This window comes from Pelodiscus sinensis, chromosome 3, assembly GCF_049634645.1.
Source record: "Pelodiscus sinensis isolate JC-2024 chromosome 3, ASM4963464v1, whole genome shotgun sequence".
In the NCBI taxonomy this organism is placed as follows: domain Eukaryota; kingdom Metazoa; phylum Chordata; order Testudines; family Trionychidae; genus Pelodiscus; species Pelodiscus sinensis.
The window spans coordinates 107,547,367-107,566,605 of NC_134713.1; the positions used below are offsets into that span (position 1 = coordinate 107,547,367).

Sequence of the window (19,239 nt, forward strand, 5' to 3'; positions counted from 1 at the left end):
TGTATGCATCACTTATTGGTATGTAAGGAGTTCTTTCCTCCTTTGGGTATGCTTCAGATAGCGACCACAGAACCAGTGAAGATTAAATTACAGAAAAGTCACAGTCTCAGCTGAAGCCTCTAACAAAGACTTAAACAGTCAGCTCTCAAAGTAGGTAATAAATAAGACATAGCATGACATTATTTTGAGATAGTATAGCAATTCATAGGGGCACTCATATTCAAAGATAATACTGTGCAATGAATTCTTAGATTCAGAAGTCAGTCTATCACAGCAAGACTTAACTTAAGGTTCAGATGGTACTATGGCTCATCTAAATCTGCTATTTTAGGCAGGTGTAACTTTCTTAAATAAGCCATTTGTTCACTTATATGAAAGAGTTTTATTTACATCTCATACTTCATGTTTCCCATAGCTCTTATATTGCATCAAAGAGTCCTTTAAACAGATCACAAGCCAATAACTTGATCAGACTCAAATAACATTCAATTTAATTCAATTTTTATTTAATGAAATGATGTATAAAAACTTACAAATCTGAGAACTTAACTATACACAAAATAGGATGATACTCAGTTTAAACATATACACAGAGCAGAGCTGTGGTTTGTGACTTGCCCTTTCCCCCTCCCCTCCACTGCCTCCACTTATGGTGGGGCACTTACTCTGCCTACGTAAGCCTTCCTATTGACCCAATGACTGATCAGTGGGCTTCTTTACTGCTGTCAGCTTAGTTTTTAGGCTACTGGCAAAAAATCCAGGCATCTATAAAAAATTAAATATAAAAATCAGCAACTTGATTTTAAAATACAAAGATGCAGTGCTATCCTGAGCAATAGCTAATGCTATGGTATTAGCCCTCCCAGCATTTGCATACTTTGCCTTGGAGTCTAAAATAATGGGAATCCCTTAAACAATAGAAGTCACTGGCCAGCACTGCAGCTTTTAAAACAACCATGATCCATAGCCACTTTTCCCTCTGTCCGCTACAGAAGATGACTATATTAAACAAAGGGCCAAATCTTTTTCACCTTAAGTCAAGCAATTAGAACCACTGAAGGCTGAGGCTACCTGTGTGATCAAGGTGATCAAGTCTCCCTTCTCCCCTCATATCAGGAATGACTCAGATCTACTGCTACAGCACATGAGAATGCAGCACTGATAACTGCACAGTGCTCTCTAGTATGCAAATTCTCTATTCTCTAGTTTCCTCCTTGTCTTGGGTGACAGCACTAATTATATTAGTTTCCATTCAAACACGATAATAAAAATGCACACATCCTGGAGCAGTTTAAATTTAATTTTAATATAAGTGTTGTGTTGGCTAGTCTGTCCAATAACTAAAACTCACAGATCCTTTTAGTTGAAATTGAAAGCAGATGACCAATTGTTTAGATAGGGTGTGTGCATTTATTTACCTGTAGATATCAAACACACAAACACACACACTTTCTATATATACATATAAAAAGATTGCCATCACATTATTATTACTGCTACTTTTTCAAAGTTGATTAAGTAACTAAATTTTCTTGAATGGACAAAATGTCAATGATGATACCTGAAATACATGCCCCAGGGAATACTTGAAGAAAAACTGAAGACTAAAAACAAAGTTTCCTGGGATCATTGCAAAAAGTTGTAAGCCTCTTTTAGTTAATCTTACAGTTTGTACATGTAGCTCTAGAAAGCACGCTGCATCATCTGCTAGTTCTTCTCAAATGGAAGACTTGTTACCAGGGAAAATAATTATAATTAAATATATATATCCTTTGTTTACCAAAACGGTATTATATTTCTCATTACATACTTCATTGCATCTATGTATGCATTTAAATAATCTAAAAATTGTTTAAAATCTATTAAATTTTGAGTTTACTATTGACAAAGTTAGCTGAATTACCTTTACACATGTTCCTTTGTATTAAAATCAATTATGTTGTGGCTTGAGGCAAAGGCCTTTTATTTATTTATTTATTTGTTTGTTCATGGGGGGGGGGGGGGCAAGATTTAACTTTTATACCATGCCAGTGTAGTTCTGGTTGTAAGGGGAGTCTTGGCTTGATACAAATGAATGAACTTTAAAAAATTATGATAGATTTCACCTTCAGTCCAACAACACTGCTTCCTGCTCCTTTTTGATGGAGGTTAACACTGAGTTATCAGTCTCTGTAGCTTCTGTGTCCCCACTACCTAGCAGAATGGATCGATCTTCTTCTAGAGCAAAGACAGAGTTTTGATTTTGGCACGAATGTTTGACCACTTCATTGGGCGTTGAAAATGTTTTGTCACACAAGTTACATTTGTAGGGCTTGTTGGTCTGTACTAACATGTTGTCCATTTGACTGCCTTCCTCAAAAGTACAGAGTTCCAGAGTCTGTTTGTCCACCATAGTATATGTGTCCATGCTCTGATTTAAGCACACATGTCTGGCTGCCTGGTTGGCCCTGCAGAAGCTTTTGTCACAAGTGCTGCACTTGAAAGGTTTGCCAGTATGTATGTACATGTGCTCCCTCCAGTGGCTTTTCTGAATAAATTTGCGTCCACAAATGGAACATTCATATTTCCGTCTTTTAACTTCTCTTTCTTGATCTGCCTGTTCCAAGTTATCTATGTCTGCAATGTCTGAAGGTGGTGGTGTTTCTGCCTGCTGCTGTCCATCAATTATTGGGGAATCTGAGATCTGTTGCAGTTCACTGTCACTAATCATTCCTGCTTCAGGCACTTCCATGGTGTCTTTTTCAGCTGCATTATTACAAAGAGACAGGGAAATGCTACTTTCTCCCTGTTGGCTTGATGTGAAGGGTACTCCTGTATGGATCTGGAGGTGTTCACGCAAACTGCTACGCAGATTGAATCGACGACCACAGAGATGACAGGCATAGTATTTTGGGAAACTTCCATTCCTTTTCATAATACTTGGCTTTACATGTGCTATTGTGAGTGAGGCAGGCTGTTCATCTGAAGAAGATGCTTCCATGTTGACTTCCTCCTCTGGAGGAGAACTATTACCAGCAGTAGAAACCAGTTCTGGAGAGAGTGAAGACTGCAAAGCGTCAGAAGTGGTCATATTTGTCCGGGTCACTTGTGGCAGATTTGAAGCCAACTGTGAGAGTTGTGAGCCCTCAGATGCTGGTTCTTGGTTCACCCTGGAAGGCTGTGGCCTTGGTTCTCGCCCAAGTTTCTCAGTTGCTGAGGTAACCTTAGTGGGATGTCTTGTCTGGTGATCTGCAATTTGAATGCCATATAAAGAAGAGGCTAATGGAAAAACTTGATCTGGATGAGAAAAGGTACCCTGACTGGCAAGGCTGGCCTCTTGAATCAGTGGATATGCATGCAGAAACTTTATTCCCTGTTCTAATCGAACTGGATCAATGAGCTGAGGAGCCATCTTCCCGGTGTACATCAAATGCAAGAGATAACTGAAGATATCTGGTTGTATGTCAGTTGCTTTCAAACGGACACATTCGCTGAAAGAAAAATAATTGTTTAGTAAACAATAAGAATCTAATCTAGGTCATTCAAGTTTGAATAAAAATAATTGGTATTATATATGCTTGAAATACAAACATAAAATTTTGTATACATTTATTTGCTTTAAAAAATAACCTTCTTGTTTTAACTGAATTTTAGGAAATAGGATGATATGACTGTGAGAAACTAGGGATTTAAAGGGTTAACCAATTACCCAGTAAGCATCATCCTTACTGAGTAATGCTTACTGTGTAAGTGGTTAACTGGTGGTCCAGCCAGGCTGCTCCATCCCGGCCACACCCACCACACTTTGTCACAGGTAGGGTTGCCAGATGGTTTCAACAAAAATACTGGACACACATGACATTACATCACAATCTACATTACATCTTATTTAGAAAATACCGAACATTTATATTTTCTCATTTCTATTTTCTCAATTTGTTTCCTGAACAGAAAGCTCAAATACTGGACTGTTCGGTTCAAACCCGGACACCTGGCAACCCTAGTTCACAGACAGGGGCGCTCTAGTTCAGCTGGGTTGGAGCAGCTCCCCGCCAGCAGCATAGCAGACCCAGATAGAGCAGCCCCCCTAATTGTGGCACAGCAGGCCTGGTCTGAGCACCTCCCACTCGCAGTGCAGTGGGCCCAGCTGGGCTGAAGCTGCTCCAGCCTAGCTGGGCCTGCTGTACTGTGGGTGGGGTGTGCTCGGTACAGGTCCACTGTGCTGTAGGTGTTTTTCCCCCAATGTTTGATATTTAAATCTTGCTAAAGGCTAGATTGAATCCTACCAAAGCCACCTCACTTACAGGCGATTCACTTTAAGTAGAAGATGGCTAAAACAAGAAGTGTAATTTGCACAGTGAAAGCTCTGAAACAATAGGAGCTTTTATTCACTACTGTTTCATCATATCAGAGATCATTACATAGGTTTCACTGAACATCAAAATTAATGAAATTAATAATTTGTTAGGACAAAATTGAGCTCATGAGTTTGGAGGCTAAATGGATCATGTTATAGACAATATTTTCTCTTTCCTTTTCCAGCCTTTTTTCTGTTACACACAGATACATTTAGGCTATAGTTTTAAGAAGCAGTTTTCACATGTATACTGAGCAGTATTACAATTGTTTATAAGATTACCTACTGCTGATTCTTGGTAGAGATTGGGGAGGAGACAGTAGGGGGCATGATAAAGGGACAATGAATTAGAAAAGGTAGGACCTGAGGACAAAGGACCCTGGATGAAGGGCTTTGGAGAAGGGAAGCAAGAGATTAAGTCTGGAGAGAGTGTGAAAAGAATGCAGAGGACTAGAGGGAAAGCGATAGGCATAGACTCTTATTCATGCTAAAATTTAAATGCTCATCGTTATAGCTGTGAGACATTAACCATATAATCCAGGTATAGTCCTGTTTTCTTTTTCAAGTGTAAGTACTTGGACACTGCTACTAGATTTCTGTATAAAATGGCATCAGCAATATGGCATGACCTCACCTATACAGTACCTAAGGTCAACAGTGTTAGGAGTTGCTGTCTGAATAGAAGCTTCCTCTCTCCTTAGTTTGCCACTCATATTTTTCCCCTCCCCGGACTTTGATTGATGGATTAGAGCTATCTGTGCGAGCTCTTTACTTGTATACCAGATTCAACATTTTAGTGCTAGTTCAAAAAACTTTTAAGAGTTAAGGCTGAATTTGTGTCACTGCAGTCGAGCTAACACTCAAAAACAGTACATTTGCTTTTCAAAAATTCTACCCTTAAAAAACCCCACACACTCCAAAATTTACAATGGCTGCAAATAAGCTGCTAAGGAATGCAAGCTGTACCCCATTGCCATGTAATCCTTTATTGCCCACTGTCACTCCCATGAAATCTTAACTTTTTAATATTTTTCTGATTACATGAAGCAAAGATGAAAAACAAATGTCTAACAAACCTTACAATGCCATTTCTCACACTCTCCTTGTAAATTAGTTACTAGCTCGTGGTTGTCTTTTGAAGATTTGAGGGGATAAAGTTATTTGGATGTATGACAGTGACCAAGAACTATATAGAAGTGGAGACCAGGCTGGGTACCTTAACTATTCACTTATAGATATTTTCACGTGCTTGCTTTTTAAAGATGAATTTTTGTTGAAGTGTATTAGTTTTGGAGATTATCTCGACTCCAATGAAACACAATTCCAACACTTCTTGATGAAGTTCTTTTTTGAAAAAAACACCCCCTCCCCCCCCCCAAAAAAAAACCTCTCCAACAACAGCAACTAGATCCCAAGCGTTCTCTATAAATATAAAAACACTCACATGAATATTTTTAATGCTTCACAATGCAGCTAGATAATCAACCTTTCTATAGTTACCTGGTCTGATGAACAAACAACATCTTAAAGTAGTTGGAGAAAGAAGCAAGGACAGATTTATGTGCCTTGAAGTAGACATCACCAATAGCAACAGTGCAGTCACACAGGAAACCAAACTCTCTCTGAGCATTCAGCTGCTGTAGCAGTATAAGTCCATGGTTGGCCAGATCCATTTTTTATAATCTGAAAAGCAAATGATCTTTAAGTAAAAGTATTTATTTAACAGCAAATGTACATGAATCCTTTTTTCAATATTGATGCTACTTGTGCTTCTACCACACCTTTCATGAAAGAATATGAAGGTTCTTTATAAACAGTGCCTTATAAGTAGATAAATATCCCCATTTTATAGAGCTCTGACTGATTTGTTCAGGTCACATAACAAGTCAATGGCAAAAATAAGGGTATTAGTGTAAAATATATTGAAGTAAGAGGTAAATATACGAAACACCAGAGAAGGGAAAGGGAGACAAAAGAAAGAACTGAACAAGAGGCAAATAAGTTTATTTTTAAGGAGAGATTGTATTGAAGGTTTGGCTACTAATTTAATGATTTATATAATTCCAGTCTGGTCATTTGGTAAATCATATCTCTTTTGGACTTCTGTCACCTCCATCAATACATTAGTGTAGATAAATAAGATCACTGAGGGTGTGTCTAGACTATAGGGTTTTGTTGACAAAAGTGGACACTACAGCCGAGTTCTACACTACGGCCGAGTTCTGTCAACAGTAAGTCAACAGAATACAGCAGTTTTGTTGACGGTGGTAAACCTCATTCTATGATGAATAACGCCTTTTTTCGACACAGTTATGTCGAAAAAAGGCACTATTGCATCCACGCTGTGCTTTTTCAAAAGAGAGCGTCTAGACTCTGTTGAAAAAGCGTCTTGCTTTGTCGACAGAACTGGCTGTAGTCTAGATGCTCTTTTTCGACAAAGCCTCTGTCGATAAAAGCCTGTAGTCTAGACGTACCCTGACAAACGTGTAGCTGAAGAACTGAAAATCCAAATAGGCTTAGAATATCTACGTACCCAGAGTGAGTGATAATTTGGAGCAGGCAAAAGGAGTCAAGAATGATTCTTTTCTCTGTAGGCAAACCTGTGAGCAGAAGCAACCCAGACCTTGAAGCTGTCTATATTAAAGGCGAAGTGGAAAAGGAGCAAAGTGGTTGAGAGGAGAATGGAAGAAACAGTGCAGTAGAGAAGCAGCTCAGGAGTTACTACTGTTTTCTCAAGAATTGGAGGCAGAATGGAGAGTGCAGCATCCTCTAGGACCCAATGAATTTAACTTTTGGGATAAGGGGGAGCAAGAAAGCCTAAATGGGTTTGTGAGTGTAAGTAAGTATATGGGTATGGCCATATAATAGAAGAAAATGAGTAGGAATAATGTACAGGAGAAAGACTTTGGAAAGAAGTGGGAGATGGAAAACAGAGAAGAAAAGACAGTAAAAAAGGAAGAATGGATATAAATACAGCAGTGGAAGATAAAGAAGGAAAAACAAAAATTCACAAACAATTATAAAAAACATACATGATCTATAATAGAAAAGAAAGAAACAATGAAGTGTGAAAGGGCAACATGTAACAAGACCACACGACATACAGGAATTTATGTTTTCCAAAGTACAACAGAACATTTTAAACAATATTACAACAATGCAAATTGTATTTTCCCTTCAAATCACTTTCTGAGAGAGCAGTATTGTCCATTGGATGGTTCAGGACAACTGTCCTGGCCCTGCACTTTGGAGAGACCTATGGCTCTCAGGGGATTAGTGGGGGGCCTGATGCCATCCACAGAGGTCAGAACCACCCCAGTGGTGGGATATGGAGCAACCAGGCTCCAGCCTGCTCTGTTTTCCCAGATGTATAGTTCAAGGGAGAGAGCTTGAAAAAGTGGTGGAACCACTCCTGCACTCACCATTGGCAGGAAGTGTACCAATACGGCTGGGAGCCCGGGGAGTGGATCAGGCTACGGCCAAGTCAATCTGCTTCCCACCACTGCTGGTAAGTGTGGGGGACTCAATCTCAGCTAATGGGATCATGCACCCCCCCCTACTAGCTCCTCAGACAGTATCACTTGGGGGAGAGGGCCTGAGGGATGGGGTGGGAGCTTAGGGGAAGGGGTGATATGGAGGGCAGAGCAGGGGTGGGAAGAGGCAGGGTCTGGGGTGGATGGGGGAGGGATTCCTGGGTCCTGCACCCCCCTAGGGATGGCCCTGGATGTATTTTACATGAGTTAACAAGTTTAGTCAGAGTACTGGGTATTAGATGTTTTTCAAACCTGCTGAAGGACCAAAGTATTATTATACTTTATGATGGGAATTAGGCACCAGTTGGCTTGAATACACTGAATTGACACAGAACTTCATATGAAATCTCATAAACAAACTAAGTAAATATAGGTCTAGATCAGTGGTCTAGACCTTTTTAAGCATTAGATCACTTTTTGAATTTAAGTGCAATCCAAGATCTACCTCAAACCCAAATACCCTTGCCCCTACCTCCTCCATCCTCCCTCCAGGCAGGGGCAGAGGGCTGGGGTGCAGGCTCTGGTCTTGGATTAAGAGATTTGGAGTGAGAGAGTGGCTCTGAGCTAAGCCTGGGGCAGGCCATTGAGGTGCCGAGGGGGTTCTAGGTGCAGGCTCTGAGAGGGTGTTTGGATACAGGGGTGCTTGGGGCTAGGGCACAGACTTGGGGTGCACAAGAGGATTCATTACTGGGGTAGGGCTTCAGAATGTGGACTCCGACTGAGCACTGCTTACGTCAAGTGGCTCCTGGTTGGAGATGCGGTGGGGCTAAGGCAGGCTCACCCCTGTTCTGGCCCTGCACCACTCCCAAAAACAGCCATCAAACTCCATCCCAAGTCCTGTTGTGCCCCCACCCCCCTGCTCTGTGGAGATAGGATACAGGGTGGGAGGCGGGCACCTTGGCATCAGCACCCCTCTTTTCCCTCCCCTGTCCTGCACAGAAAGCAGGAGGCTCCCAGGGGTGGGGGAGGCAGCTCCAAGGCAAAGGGCAGGAGGTGTGCAGCAATTGGGGTTGGGGGAGAGCTGAAGTGCTGGCGCTTGATAGCCTCTTGGCCAAACCAGTCAGGATCACCTGTCAGAGGCTCCAAGATTTGCCAGTAGATCCCGATCTACTGGTTGGTGACCACTGGTCTAAATGGACGTACTATTAGGTGGGAGTATAAATGATTGGAAAACTCTTCCAGGAGAGTAATCATCAGAGATTCACTGTCAAGCTGGAGGGGCACATCAACCAGAGGGATCTGTTCTACGACTAGTTCCGTTCGATATCTTCATCAATGATTTAGATAATGGCATAGAGATTACACTTATAGGCTATGTCTATACTGGCGCGATCTTGCGCCAGAGCTATACAAATGAGGCTAAGCGTGGAATATCGCCGAGCCTCATTTGCATATCTAATGAGCCGCCATTTTGCGGAAGAGGCTCTTGCGCAAGAAGGAGCTGTCTACACTGCCCCTTCTTGCACAAGAAAAACCCTGTTGCGCAATGCCATTATTCCTGAAAATAATCAGCGTAACGGCATTGCGCAAGAAGGGGCAGTGTAGACAGCTCCTTCTTGCGCAAGAGCCTCTTCCGCAAAATGGCGGCTCATTAGATATGCAAATGAGGCTTGGCGATATTCCGCGCTTAGCCTCATTTGCATAGCTCTGGTGCAAGAACGCGTCAGTGTAGACATAGCCATAAAGTCTGTGGATACCATCAAGCTGGGAAATGTAGTAAGTGCTTTGAGAGGACAGGATTAAAATTCAAAATGATCTGGAGAAAACAAAGAAATGGTCTATCAGAAAGAGACAGCAAAGGGGGGCAGAAAAGAGATGGGGGTGCCACGTGGAGCCTGGGGCCAGACTTTGAAATGCCGCATGCAGCCCAGGACCAGCTGGGTACTCCCCCGCTGACCCTAGGCTCCATGCGGTGCTGCTGCTTTAAAATGCCACAGGGAGCATGGAGCCAGAGAGCTGGCCCCGTGCTCCCCTCGGCACTTTTGTCTTTGAAGTGTAACAATAGCCCTGGGGAACTCTGCAAATTTGCAGATATCTGCTTAATAGCCACACCTGCAGATGCGGATGCAGATATTCATGGATCATTTTTGTAGATACAGATGTGGATCCCAATTTTGTATCCACACAGGGCTCTTAGAAATGGCTGCCTAAAGAGGAATATTGTGGAAAGTGATGGGGTCTGTAGTGGATCACAAGCTAAATATGAGTCAACAGTTTTGTAACAATTGTTACAAAAAAGAAACATCATCATTTTGGGAAGTATTGGCAGCAGTATTGTGAGAAAGACACAAGAACTAATTCTTCCAATTTACTCATACCTCAACTGAAATACAGTGTCCAATTCTGGACAACACATTTTGGGAAAGACATGGATGAATTGTAGAGAATCCAGAGAAGAATAACAAAAATGATTAAAGGTCTAGAAAACATAACATATGAGGAAGGACTGGAAGAATTGGGCTTGTTTAGTCTGGAGAAAAGAGGACTAAGAGGAGGATAACAGTTTTTAAGTAAAAGTTTTCAAGAAAAGGTTGTTACAAGGAAGAATGAGAAACATTGTTTTTTTTAACCTAATAGGACAAAAAAACAATGGTTTTAAACTACAAGAAGGGAGGTTAAGGTTGGATTAGGAAAAACTTTTTAACTGTCATGGTAGTTAAGCACTGGAACAAACAGCTGAGGGAGGTTGTGGACTATTCATCATTAGAAGTTTTTAAGAGCAGGGTAAACAAATACCTGTCAGGGATAGTATATTACTTAGTCCTTCCATGACTGTAGGGGACTGGACTAGAAAATTCTTGAGGTCTCTCCCAGTCTTATAAATCTATATATAATGTGAGTCAGGAGTGGGGAAGAATGCAGTGTACAAAGGAGTATTTCATTACAAACACTGTTGCTTATAGGAAAAGAATTAGCTTTCCAACATGGACGGTGGGTATAATAGCCTCAGGGAAGCTCCACCACAGCTGCTGGTACCCTCCACCCCACCACTGCAAAGTTTGTTGGTGAAGATTTTATTATGCCCTGTGCAGCTGAGGAGACACATACTACCTCCTGAGCTGCTGTGATATCAAAAGTGTATTCTAAGAAACAAAAGCTTTTCCCTTGGACAGGTTAAGTTCAGAGAGGGCAGGCACAGCAGGGGTTTGGCCAGCCTGGGGCTCCCTGGCGATGGATAGCTGAGGTGGGGAATGCTCAGAGCTTTGGCCAACCTGGGTCTTCTGTGGTTGAGAGGGGGCCTTGGGGCTCCAGCTGGGGGGCGGGGAGAGGTGGAGAAAGAACCTAGCCTCCCCAAAGGGAGGCACCACCCACTACTAATGCTTTCCGATCCCAACTATCATAAAGGCCATAAAGCACACAGGCTGGCATTTATATTTGAGGCTCTGCAAATATAATTCTCAGAAGAAAATATTTGATTTAAAATAAAGCATTCACAGTTCAGATTCTAGTCCTGTAATATGCTCCACTCATGTAGACTCTGTGACAACTAGAGATGTAATGCTGTAGTCGATTAACCAATAATCAAAAGCTATCGACTACATTTACTCCTGACACCAGTAAATTTTTTAGCAGGCTGGCCAGCAGCCCGGCTCAGTCCTGGCTCACACCAAGTTCGGGGCATATCCCTGCTGCAGCTCTGCATTTAAAGTGTATTAGGAGCCAAGCAGGTAGACAACCTAGGTCAGTTCTGGCTCGCACCCTCTGATCTAGAGCTCACCCTCTGCCTGGGGACAGAGGCTGCTACCACCCCGCGCTGCTGCCTCTATATCAGAGGGAGCAGCACAGGGCAACAGGCAGCCTGTCTGCGAGGGAAGCTGGGTTTTAAACTGGCTTCCCTCGCGGACCAGCTTCCCACCTGGCACTCCATGCCTCTGATACTAAGGCAGCAGCGTGGAGTGGCAGGGGGCTCCTTGGGAGTGGGGTCAGAGTGCATTGGCTACCAGCCCCTGCCCCGGGGACTATAGAATAGTTGAGTAACCAATAAGAATTCATGAGGTTACTCAACTATTCAATTAACCAATATTTAATGTCCCTAGTCACAACATGGAATACTTTGCAAGATCAAGCCTTCATTTTTATGCAGTATTTTTTGTGAACATCTCAGGATTTACAAACTATCAGGATGGGTTCAGTTTGTATTTGGACAGAAGACATCTAGGTGACAAGGTGGTGGTAATGATTCAGATGGTAGCATCTGTTAAGCACTCTTTATTTACCTTCTTCTACCTATGTTTGTTCTGGATACAGTATCATATCCTTTTCTAAACTGTAGAGTCAATGTGACTACTGAACAGAAGTTAATAGTCCATTCCAGAGATGGCTTCATTGATATATAGGACAACAGTAAGTATGGGCACTGACCACAATTGTGGGTATTCAAAAATTATAGTGCTTTAGAATCAAAGGGTACATCTACACTGGTACCTACCTGAAATAGGTACTCTGAGTCTTAACAAGCTGCGTGTTATTTCAAATATTTTTCAAAATAAAAGAGACACTATTTCAGCATCACTGTAACCCTTGTTCTTGAAATAGGGTAAAAAACAACAAATGGTATGGTAGCACTTTATAGACTAACCAAACATGCAGATGAGCTCATAGCACCATCTATGAGTCTATAGATGGTTAGTCTATAAAGTGCTACCAGACCATTTTTTTTTCTGTAACAGAGTAACTCGACTACCCCGTGAAGCCCTTGAAATAGGGTGTTATTTCAAAATAGACTAGAAATAAGATATACAATTTGTATCTTATTTCAAATTTAGGGTGCTGTGAAGACACACCCAAAGGCACTAACAACCAATTTATTTTCATGCTCAACCAAGTGAAAGACAAAATAGGGATGGAACCACTTCTCTTTTTGTTTAGAATAAATTGTTTTCAGCTTGAGAAATGTCATGACTTTAATATTTCAACCTAGTGATCATATATAATGAAGATTGATAAATCATCCTATTATACAATGTTGTGTTTAAAACAAATTTACCACATCTCTGTGCTTAGTATTAAGGAGATCTTATTACTAAGTTGCTAGCTACTATGATCTGCTGGTGATCACTGCCAGGAGTCGGGTTTTTTTAAGTCATGAAAACTGTGCAGCACCTCAAACTGTAACTCACACTGCTCTTTGCAAACATTTAGAGGTCTGTTAGGGTATGTCTACACTATAGAGAAGATGGACGTTGCCACTGTCAATCTTCCAGGGTTTAAATTAATGGGTCCACTGAAGACATGATAAGTCAAATTGACAGGGGCACTTCAGTGGATGCGGGTAGTCCTACTTCAATCCAGGAGGAAGGGAAGTCCAAGCGAGAGTGTTCTCCCTAGAACTTCCTGCAGCGTGGAAAACACCAAAAATCAAGTTCAGGTACTTTAACATCAGCTACACAATTAATGTAGCTGATGTTGCAGATCTTAATTCAACTGTGTCCCGTAGTGTAGACAGACCCTTACAGAGAACAAAAGTATAAAAGTGAAAAAATGCGGTGAATTCCATTATAAAAAGTAAGTCATGACACACAACCTTAAAGAAACGTAACAGGGAGAACTGCTGGCGGCTCTGGGGCCGGGGAGGAGGTGGGAAATGTCTGGCCACTGGCGGGGCTGAGAGACTGTCAGAAGGCGCCAGCGGCTCGTTTGCTATTGTGCCGAGCCGGGCTGCAGGCGAACGAGGCCCAGGCCGGCGGCGCGCAGCTCCTACGCCGCAGCGCCCAGGCAGACGCGGCCTCTGGCGCCAGGTTTGCGCTGCGCCGCCAGCCGCTGCCGGAGCGGGGGCAGCGGGGCTCCGCCTGGAGCTCGTCCAGGGGCGGGGCCGGCAGCGCCAGTCTGGGCAGGGCAGCTCCCCGCACCCGACTCCCCCCCCCCGGCCCGCTCAGCCTTCAGCCCCTCCCCCAAGGAGCAAATGGCGCGCGAGCTGGGAGCGGCCTGCGCCCGTAGCAGGAACCCTCAGTATGGCCGGACCCAGCTGCTCGGCGCGCTCCCCTCCCCCACGCCCGCAGGCAGCGGCTCTGGCGCGCGGCGGCGGGGTGGAGTTTCGCGACTGCTGCTGCTGCTGCTGCTCCCCCTCCCCCTCGAGCCACGCTCGGCCTGTAGCAACGGGGACTGAGGACGCCTTCTCATTGGCCGCCGAGGCGGAAGGTTGGGTGGCCGCGCGCCGCTTCTTACTGGCTGGGCCCCGCCCCCTAGCGCACGCGACGCGCCATCCAGGCGCGCACGGACGGGACGGAGCCGGCGCAAACAAGACGCAGCGCGAGCGGAGCCGCCAGGGCGCGCGAGACGGGATCCACCGCAGCCGCCAGGGCCGCCCAGCCTGCTGAGGAGAAGCAGACGGAGCCGCCCCCTCCCGCTCCGCGCGCGGCTGCCTCAGCTCTCGCCCCTCCCCCCACGCCGGATGCCGCCGCAGGGGGCCGCTCCGCTTCGGGCGCGAGGGGCGGGGAAGAGAAGCGCGAGGGCGGGTGGGCCCCAACCGACCGAACCGAGCCCCGCGCGCGGGCCAAAGGGGCTCGGGCGGCGCGCGAGACAGGAGACCGGTTCTCCTCGTCGCCTCGCGCGGCCCCTTCTCCTCCCCCCCCCCCCCCCGCGCTGCCCGGATGGAGCCGCCCGGCCCTGTCGGGAGGCCAGGGAGCTCCGGAGGCACCTGGCGCTGTCGCCCCCTGCCCCTGTCCAGCCCGGCTCCCGCTCTGGCGGCCGCGGCCGGGCCGGGCGCGCTCCCCTCACACACAATAGCGGCCTCGGGCCCGGCCGCTTCCGCTGGGACCCGCGTTCTCCCGGCTGGGCCGGGGCGGCGGGGATCGGGCACGTGGGAACGGCTCCCCTGCGGCGCCGGGCGCTGGGTGCTCACCTGGGGGCTCGGGCCGCAGTGGCGCCTGGTCCCGCTCGGGCCGCCGCCGTCTCCGCGCCCAGCAGCAGCAGCAACAACGGAGTCAGCGCGGCGGCGGCGGCGGCTTTTCCTGTCCGGTTACGTTAGGGTCACATGACCGAGAGCGGAGCACAGAGGCTGCAGCGAGGAGCCCCCGCCGGGGGGGAGGGGAGGCGGCGAGCGCTGGTGGCGGCAGCAGCAGGAGCCACCCCGCCCCTCCCCTCCCCTCCCCCTCTCGCGGCGCCCAGCCCAGGCCGCACCGGGCCGAGGCTCCCCGTTCAGCTCGTGCCCCGCGCCGCCAGCCACCGCTCCCCCCTCCCCGGCCGAATGGGGCCCGGGAGCCAGCCCCGCCGCGCGTTACTGGCGGGGAGCAGCCTCTTTAAAAAGTCGGGGGGAGGAGGTGAAGCCCGAGTGCCTCTCCCCCCAGTTCTAACCACATCCTCCTGCTGAGGGCGCAGCCTGCTCCTGGGGAGGGGGACCCAAGGCCTGGTTCAAGTCAGGACCTGTTCAAAGGCAACCGACCAGAGTGGGCCGGTTGAACTTGGGGTGGAGGAGTGCATGGCCGCCTGTGTGGAGTGTGCACCGACTGTGTACTCCAAAACTCCCTAAACCTGCTTACTTTGGACAGTCCTAGTTTACTTTTTGCAGGGCACCTTGCACTTCCATGGGAGTGCTCCTCTGCCAGGGTGGGGTCTTCAAAATGATACTGGAAACTGGGGGGAGACCCTAAACTGAGTTTAAAATACTGTTTAATGTCTACTCATATTTTGTCTAACTTATTAAAATTACCCATTGTCAGCATTGGGCAAAACTTATCCAGTGCTTGACATGGTTTAACGGTAAGTGTAGCCAAGGACTGTCAGCATCATTTCTGAATCCACAGTAAAGTCTTAGTTTGCTTCTGGTCATCAGCAGCAGGCACTCTTTGTGAATCTAGATGGTTTTATTTATTGGCAGTGGTTGTGGCCCTGCTTAGGTTGCCCTGATTAATATGGGGAGGGGGGGGGATAAAGATTGGTCAAAGCAGAAAGTACAGAATATTTATTTAAAGGCTAGATTTAGGGGTATGCCCTACAACAGCAGTTGAATGATTGTGGCTGGCCTGTGTCAGCTGATTTTGACTTGTAAAATTGCATAGTAGACATTCAGGCTTGGGCTAGAGTCCAACCTTTCTGACCCTGGGAAAGGAACCAAAAGTTGGGACTCTTGCTTAATTCTACACTGCTATAGCCCTTCAGTCTGAGCCCTGCAAACCAAAGTTAGCTAACACAGACCAGGCTTGTGCATGTAGCTGCTTATGTAGGGACATACCTTAAGAAGGTTAATTTAGATGAGACTGACTTTATTTTTTATAGGACTGTCAAATACATGAACTCTGCAGTCTAACATTAAATTAAAACATTGCTCAAGTATGAATGCAGTTGGAATGTCTTAGTTCATACTTTCTGCTTGTGTAGTTTTGAAATACTTCTAGCTTTAAGTTTGGAAACAAATTTATAAAAAGTTTGCAGCTTTTACACAGTTGTGACTTTGCCCATTTTTTAGGACGGGTGAGGAGGGAGAGGCAGTACTGGAGCAAGACTTCATCTTACTAAGTTTTAATATATTGTGCAGAACACTTGTGTATTATAAAGTAGCGTAAATAAATTTGAACAAAATACATTGATGTTTAATGTGATCCTTGGTCTTTGAATTTTGTTTACTTATGTACAAATATCAGTACTTTTGCAATTGAAAAGGACGGGGTCAATTGAGAAATGGAAGGTACCTCCCTTCTCAGAGATCTACATGTATTTTTTTTTTTATGTCTATAGTCATCAGGTCCAGACCTGAACTTAACACTTGTGTGCATATGCAGATCATTGATAGAGGCCGGTCATGAAATAGGTTTTGTCTACTGAAAATTTCAGATTTTTAGCTGGAAAATGGAAAGCTTTAAGGCAGAAATCAAACACTTTACAAAATTCAATTAGCTGAAAAACCTAACTTTTCATCAAAACAATTTGGTGAATTTTTTTTTGACTAGCACTAGTTAAAAAGCTTTACCTGCTAGGTGGCTTGTTCTTCTGATTTTTAAATGACAGCCACAGTTTTTCCCTTTGACAGAAGGCTGTACAGTAGTACCATGTCAACTCTAACCCATGTTATGAAGTAAAGAGAATTTTCTCATGGCTGTTAAATGACATGGTGGGTGAATTTGTGTCAGCCCAGTTCGTAGGGGACAGGTGTTCAAAAGAGCTTAGCCATGTATTGCACAAATAATAGAAATTAACACACTTGTAGAGCCAGTCATGAATCTGTCAAGATGTCTCTAAGTTTGTGTGAAGTCTCATTGAAGTCAGTGGGGCTCTGCATGTAAGCACGGGTATGCTCAGTTTGGATCCATTCCATAGAAAGAATAACCCATAAAATTTTAAATACCTTTAACTGACTTCAAAAAAATCTTAAATAGAATGTACTGTTAAAAATATTTCAGTTGGTTTTATGCTTACCAAACTGAAATTTAGTAATCTATAACCTATATTAATGTTTGGTATTGTGAATAAACAGTGAGATTCCAAGAGAGAATAAAGCATACGTGCTAGCTGTTTTATAAAGCAAGGTATGAGTATCATGTCCGTAGCTGTATATTCATGGTTGATGGCAACAGCTTTGAGTTCAATTCTGTGAGTGAATATGTGATTTGAAGAAGCTTCTACAGTACATAATTAATAAATGGGAACATTTCTGGTGTATTTACCAGAATGGTATGTGCTCTTTTTTGACAGTGCTCCATGCTTCATAACTGATAAGCCAAATGTTTTAAGTGAGGGAGTTTACACAAGACGCTGAGAGATGCTACTCTCATTGAGAACAGTAAAACCATAAGTTTAAAGAAATGGATAATTCTCTGAATGGGCTACTCTGAAGAAGAAAACATACATTTCCTATTTGATCAATGAAGGGTAGGGCTTTGAGTGTCATATTTAAACAGTTTTATATTTTAACTCCAGCGGCTTCCCTGGGGTTATTCATTCACATTAGTAAAGCTCCGCACATCTGTAGTTATTCGCTTTAGATCTGAGAGTATCCACATCCATGGATATAAATGTGGATATCCACAGCTTGTTTTTGTGGATGCAAATTTTGTATCCATGCAGGGTTGCATGTATTAGCATAAGAGAAGGTGAATAAGGCTCTAAAGTTGGAGGAAAATGTAATTGTTTATAATCCACCTTAAACTAGGGATGTAAAAAGTGGTTTTAAAATGTAACCACTAAAAACCTAGCAGTTGCACACGCTGCAGGCTCTCCAGTATAAAGCTTATTTAAGCTTTACACTGTAGAGCCTGTAGCGAAGCCTCCTAGTAAGCAGGTGGGCCTACCGTGCACAGGGGCTGTAGCGGCAGATAGCTACTCCAGTCCGCACCGGTTAAACACATACCTACCAGATCATAATCTTTTCTCAATCACTAGTAATCTAATATCTTGATGTTAAAAGGATCCTTGGTCTAATCAAAGTCAGTGGAAGGATTCCCATTGACTTTGATGGTTTTTGAATCGGAGCCATATGATATTTCTAAAAGCAGACTTCTTCCCATTTGTCACTGAATGCTAGTTTAATAAATTAGATTTACTTTCCATGTATGACACAGTCAAACAGACTAAAATACTAGGCATCCCTATTATAAGTCGCCCCGGTATACATCCATTTCATACTAAAGTCATTGACGTTTGTAGGAACTGATGTGTTCTAGGTCTTTCCATTCCCTGCTATGAGTTGTGCGAAACACTCCCCCCATTGCTTAAATGGAAATCAGATGGGAAAAATTACCCACTTTAAGTTTTCACTCTAAGTCCAAGTTTTTTGGAATGTATCTTGGACTTACAGTGAGGACGGCCTGTAAGTCTGATCCTGCAAGCCTCACTTTTTTGAGTATGGGGAGAACAGAAATGATTATATAGGTGGCACTGAACTGCAAGCTGCAATCCTATCATAACAGTAGGCCTTATTCTGACCCATCAAGTATCCTACACCCAAATTAAAGATAAAATTGCTCACTAGTATTGTGTACTATATTTTAGCTCAGTGCACAGTATTGATGGTTACAGGTGCTGGTGGGGTGATGAAGGTGGATGCTAATCTCATTAAGAATGAATGCAATTAGAATTCAGTTTAGCAATAGGAGAAGCCTGGACTGAAGACCCAAACCCCTCAAGTGATTTTTTTTCTTAATTTTTGGTAAATATAATACTAAATGAAGAGACTATAGCATGGCTCTCAGTGCCAGTTTTGAGGCTGCTGTGAGGTGTTTAGAGGGTCCTATTGACTTAGGTTCAGGCTGACATACAAATTATTGTTTCCAGTGGTACCTTCAAGAGATGTTTGGCATCATTTAAAGTAGTCAGTGCCCTGAATAATCACTTTCCTGCCTTCTGTTCACAGTGTTTCTTTTCCACTCAGGACAGTGGTGTATCAACAAAAACCCTGACCAGTTAGAAGCAAATGGATTTAGTACTTATCCTAAATGA

General features: G+C 44.2%; 1 protein-coding gene across 1 annotated transcript; it reads right to left on the reverse strand.

Annotated features, from left to right (window-relative positions):
• Window positions 1-1,992: 1,992 nt before the first annotated feature.
• On the reverse strand, window positions 1,993-14,849 carry ZBTB2 (zinc finger and BTB domain containing 2). Its single transcript, XM_075924440.1, has 3 exons — window positions 14,711-14,849; window positions 5,837-6,019; window positions 1,993-3,470 (listed from the first exon to the last, which is right to left on the reverse strand). The coding sequence occupies exons 2-3, from the start codon at window positions 6,007-6,009 to the stop codon at window positions 2,108-2,110; spliced, it is 1,536 nt and encodes a 511-aa protein (XP_075780555.1). The 5' UTR covers window positions 6,010-6,019; window positions 14,711-14,849; the 3' UTR covers window positions 1,993-2,107.
• Between the last annotated feature and the right edge of the window lie 4,390 nt (window positions 14,850-19,239).

What these genes read in the sequence shown, in the direction of transcription:
- ZBTB2 (XM_075924440.1), bottom strand. Translation starts at nt 6,009, where the DNA reads ATGGATCTGGCCAACCATGGACTTATACTGCTACAGCAGCTGAATGCT. An exon ending in TTGTTTGTTCATCAGACCAG is followed by an intron (nt 3,471 to 5,836) that starts GTAACTATAGAA and finishes TTTTTCTTTCAG; the next exon opens with CGAATGTGTCCGTTTGAAAG.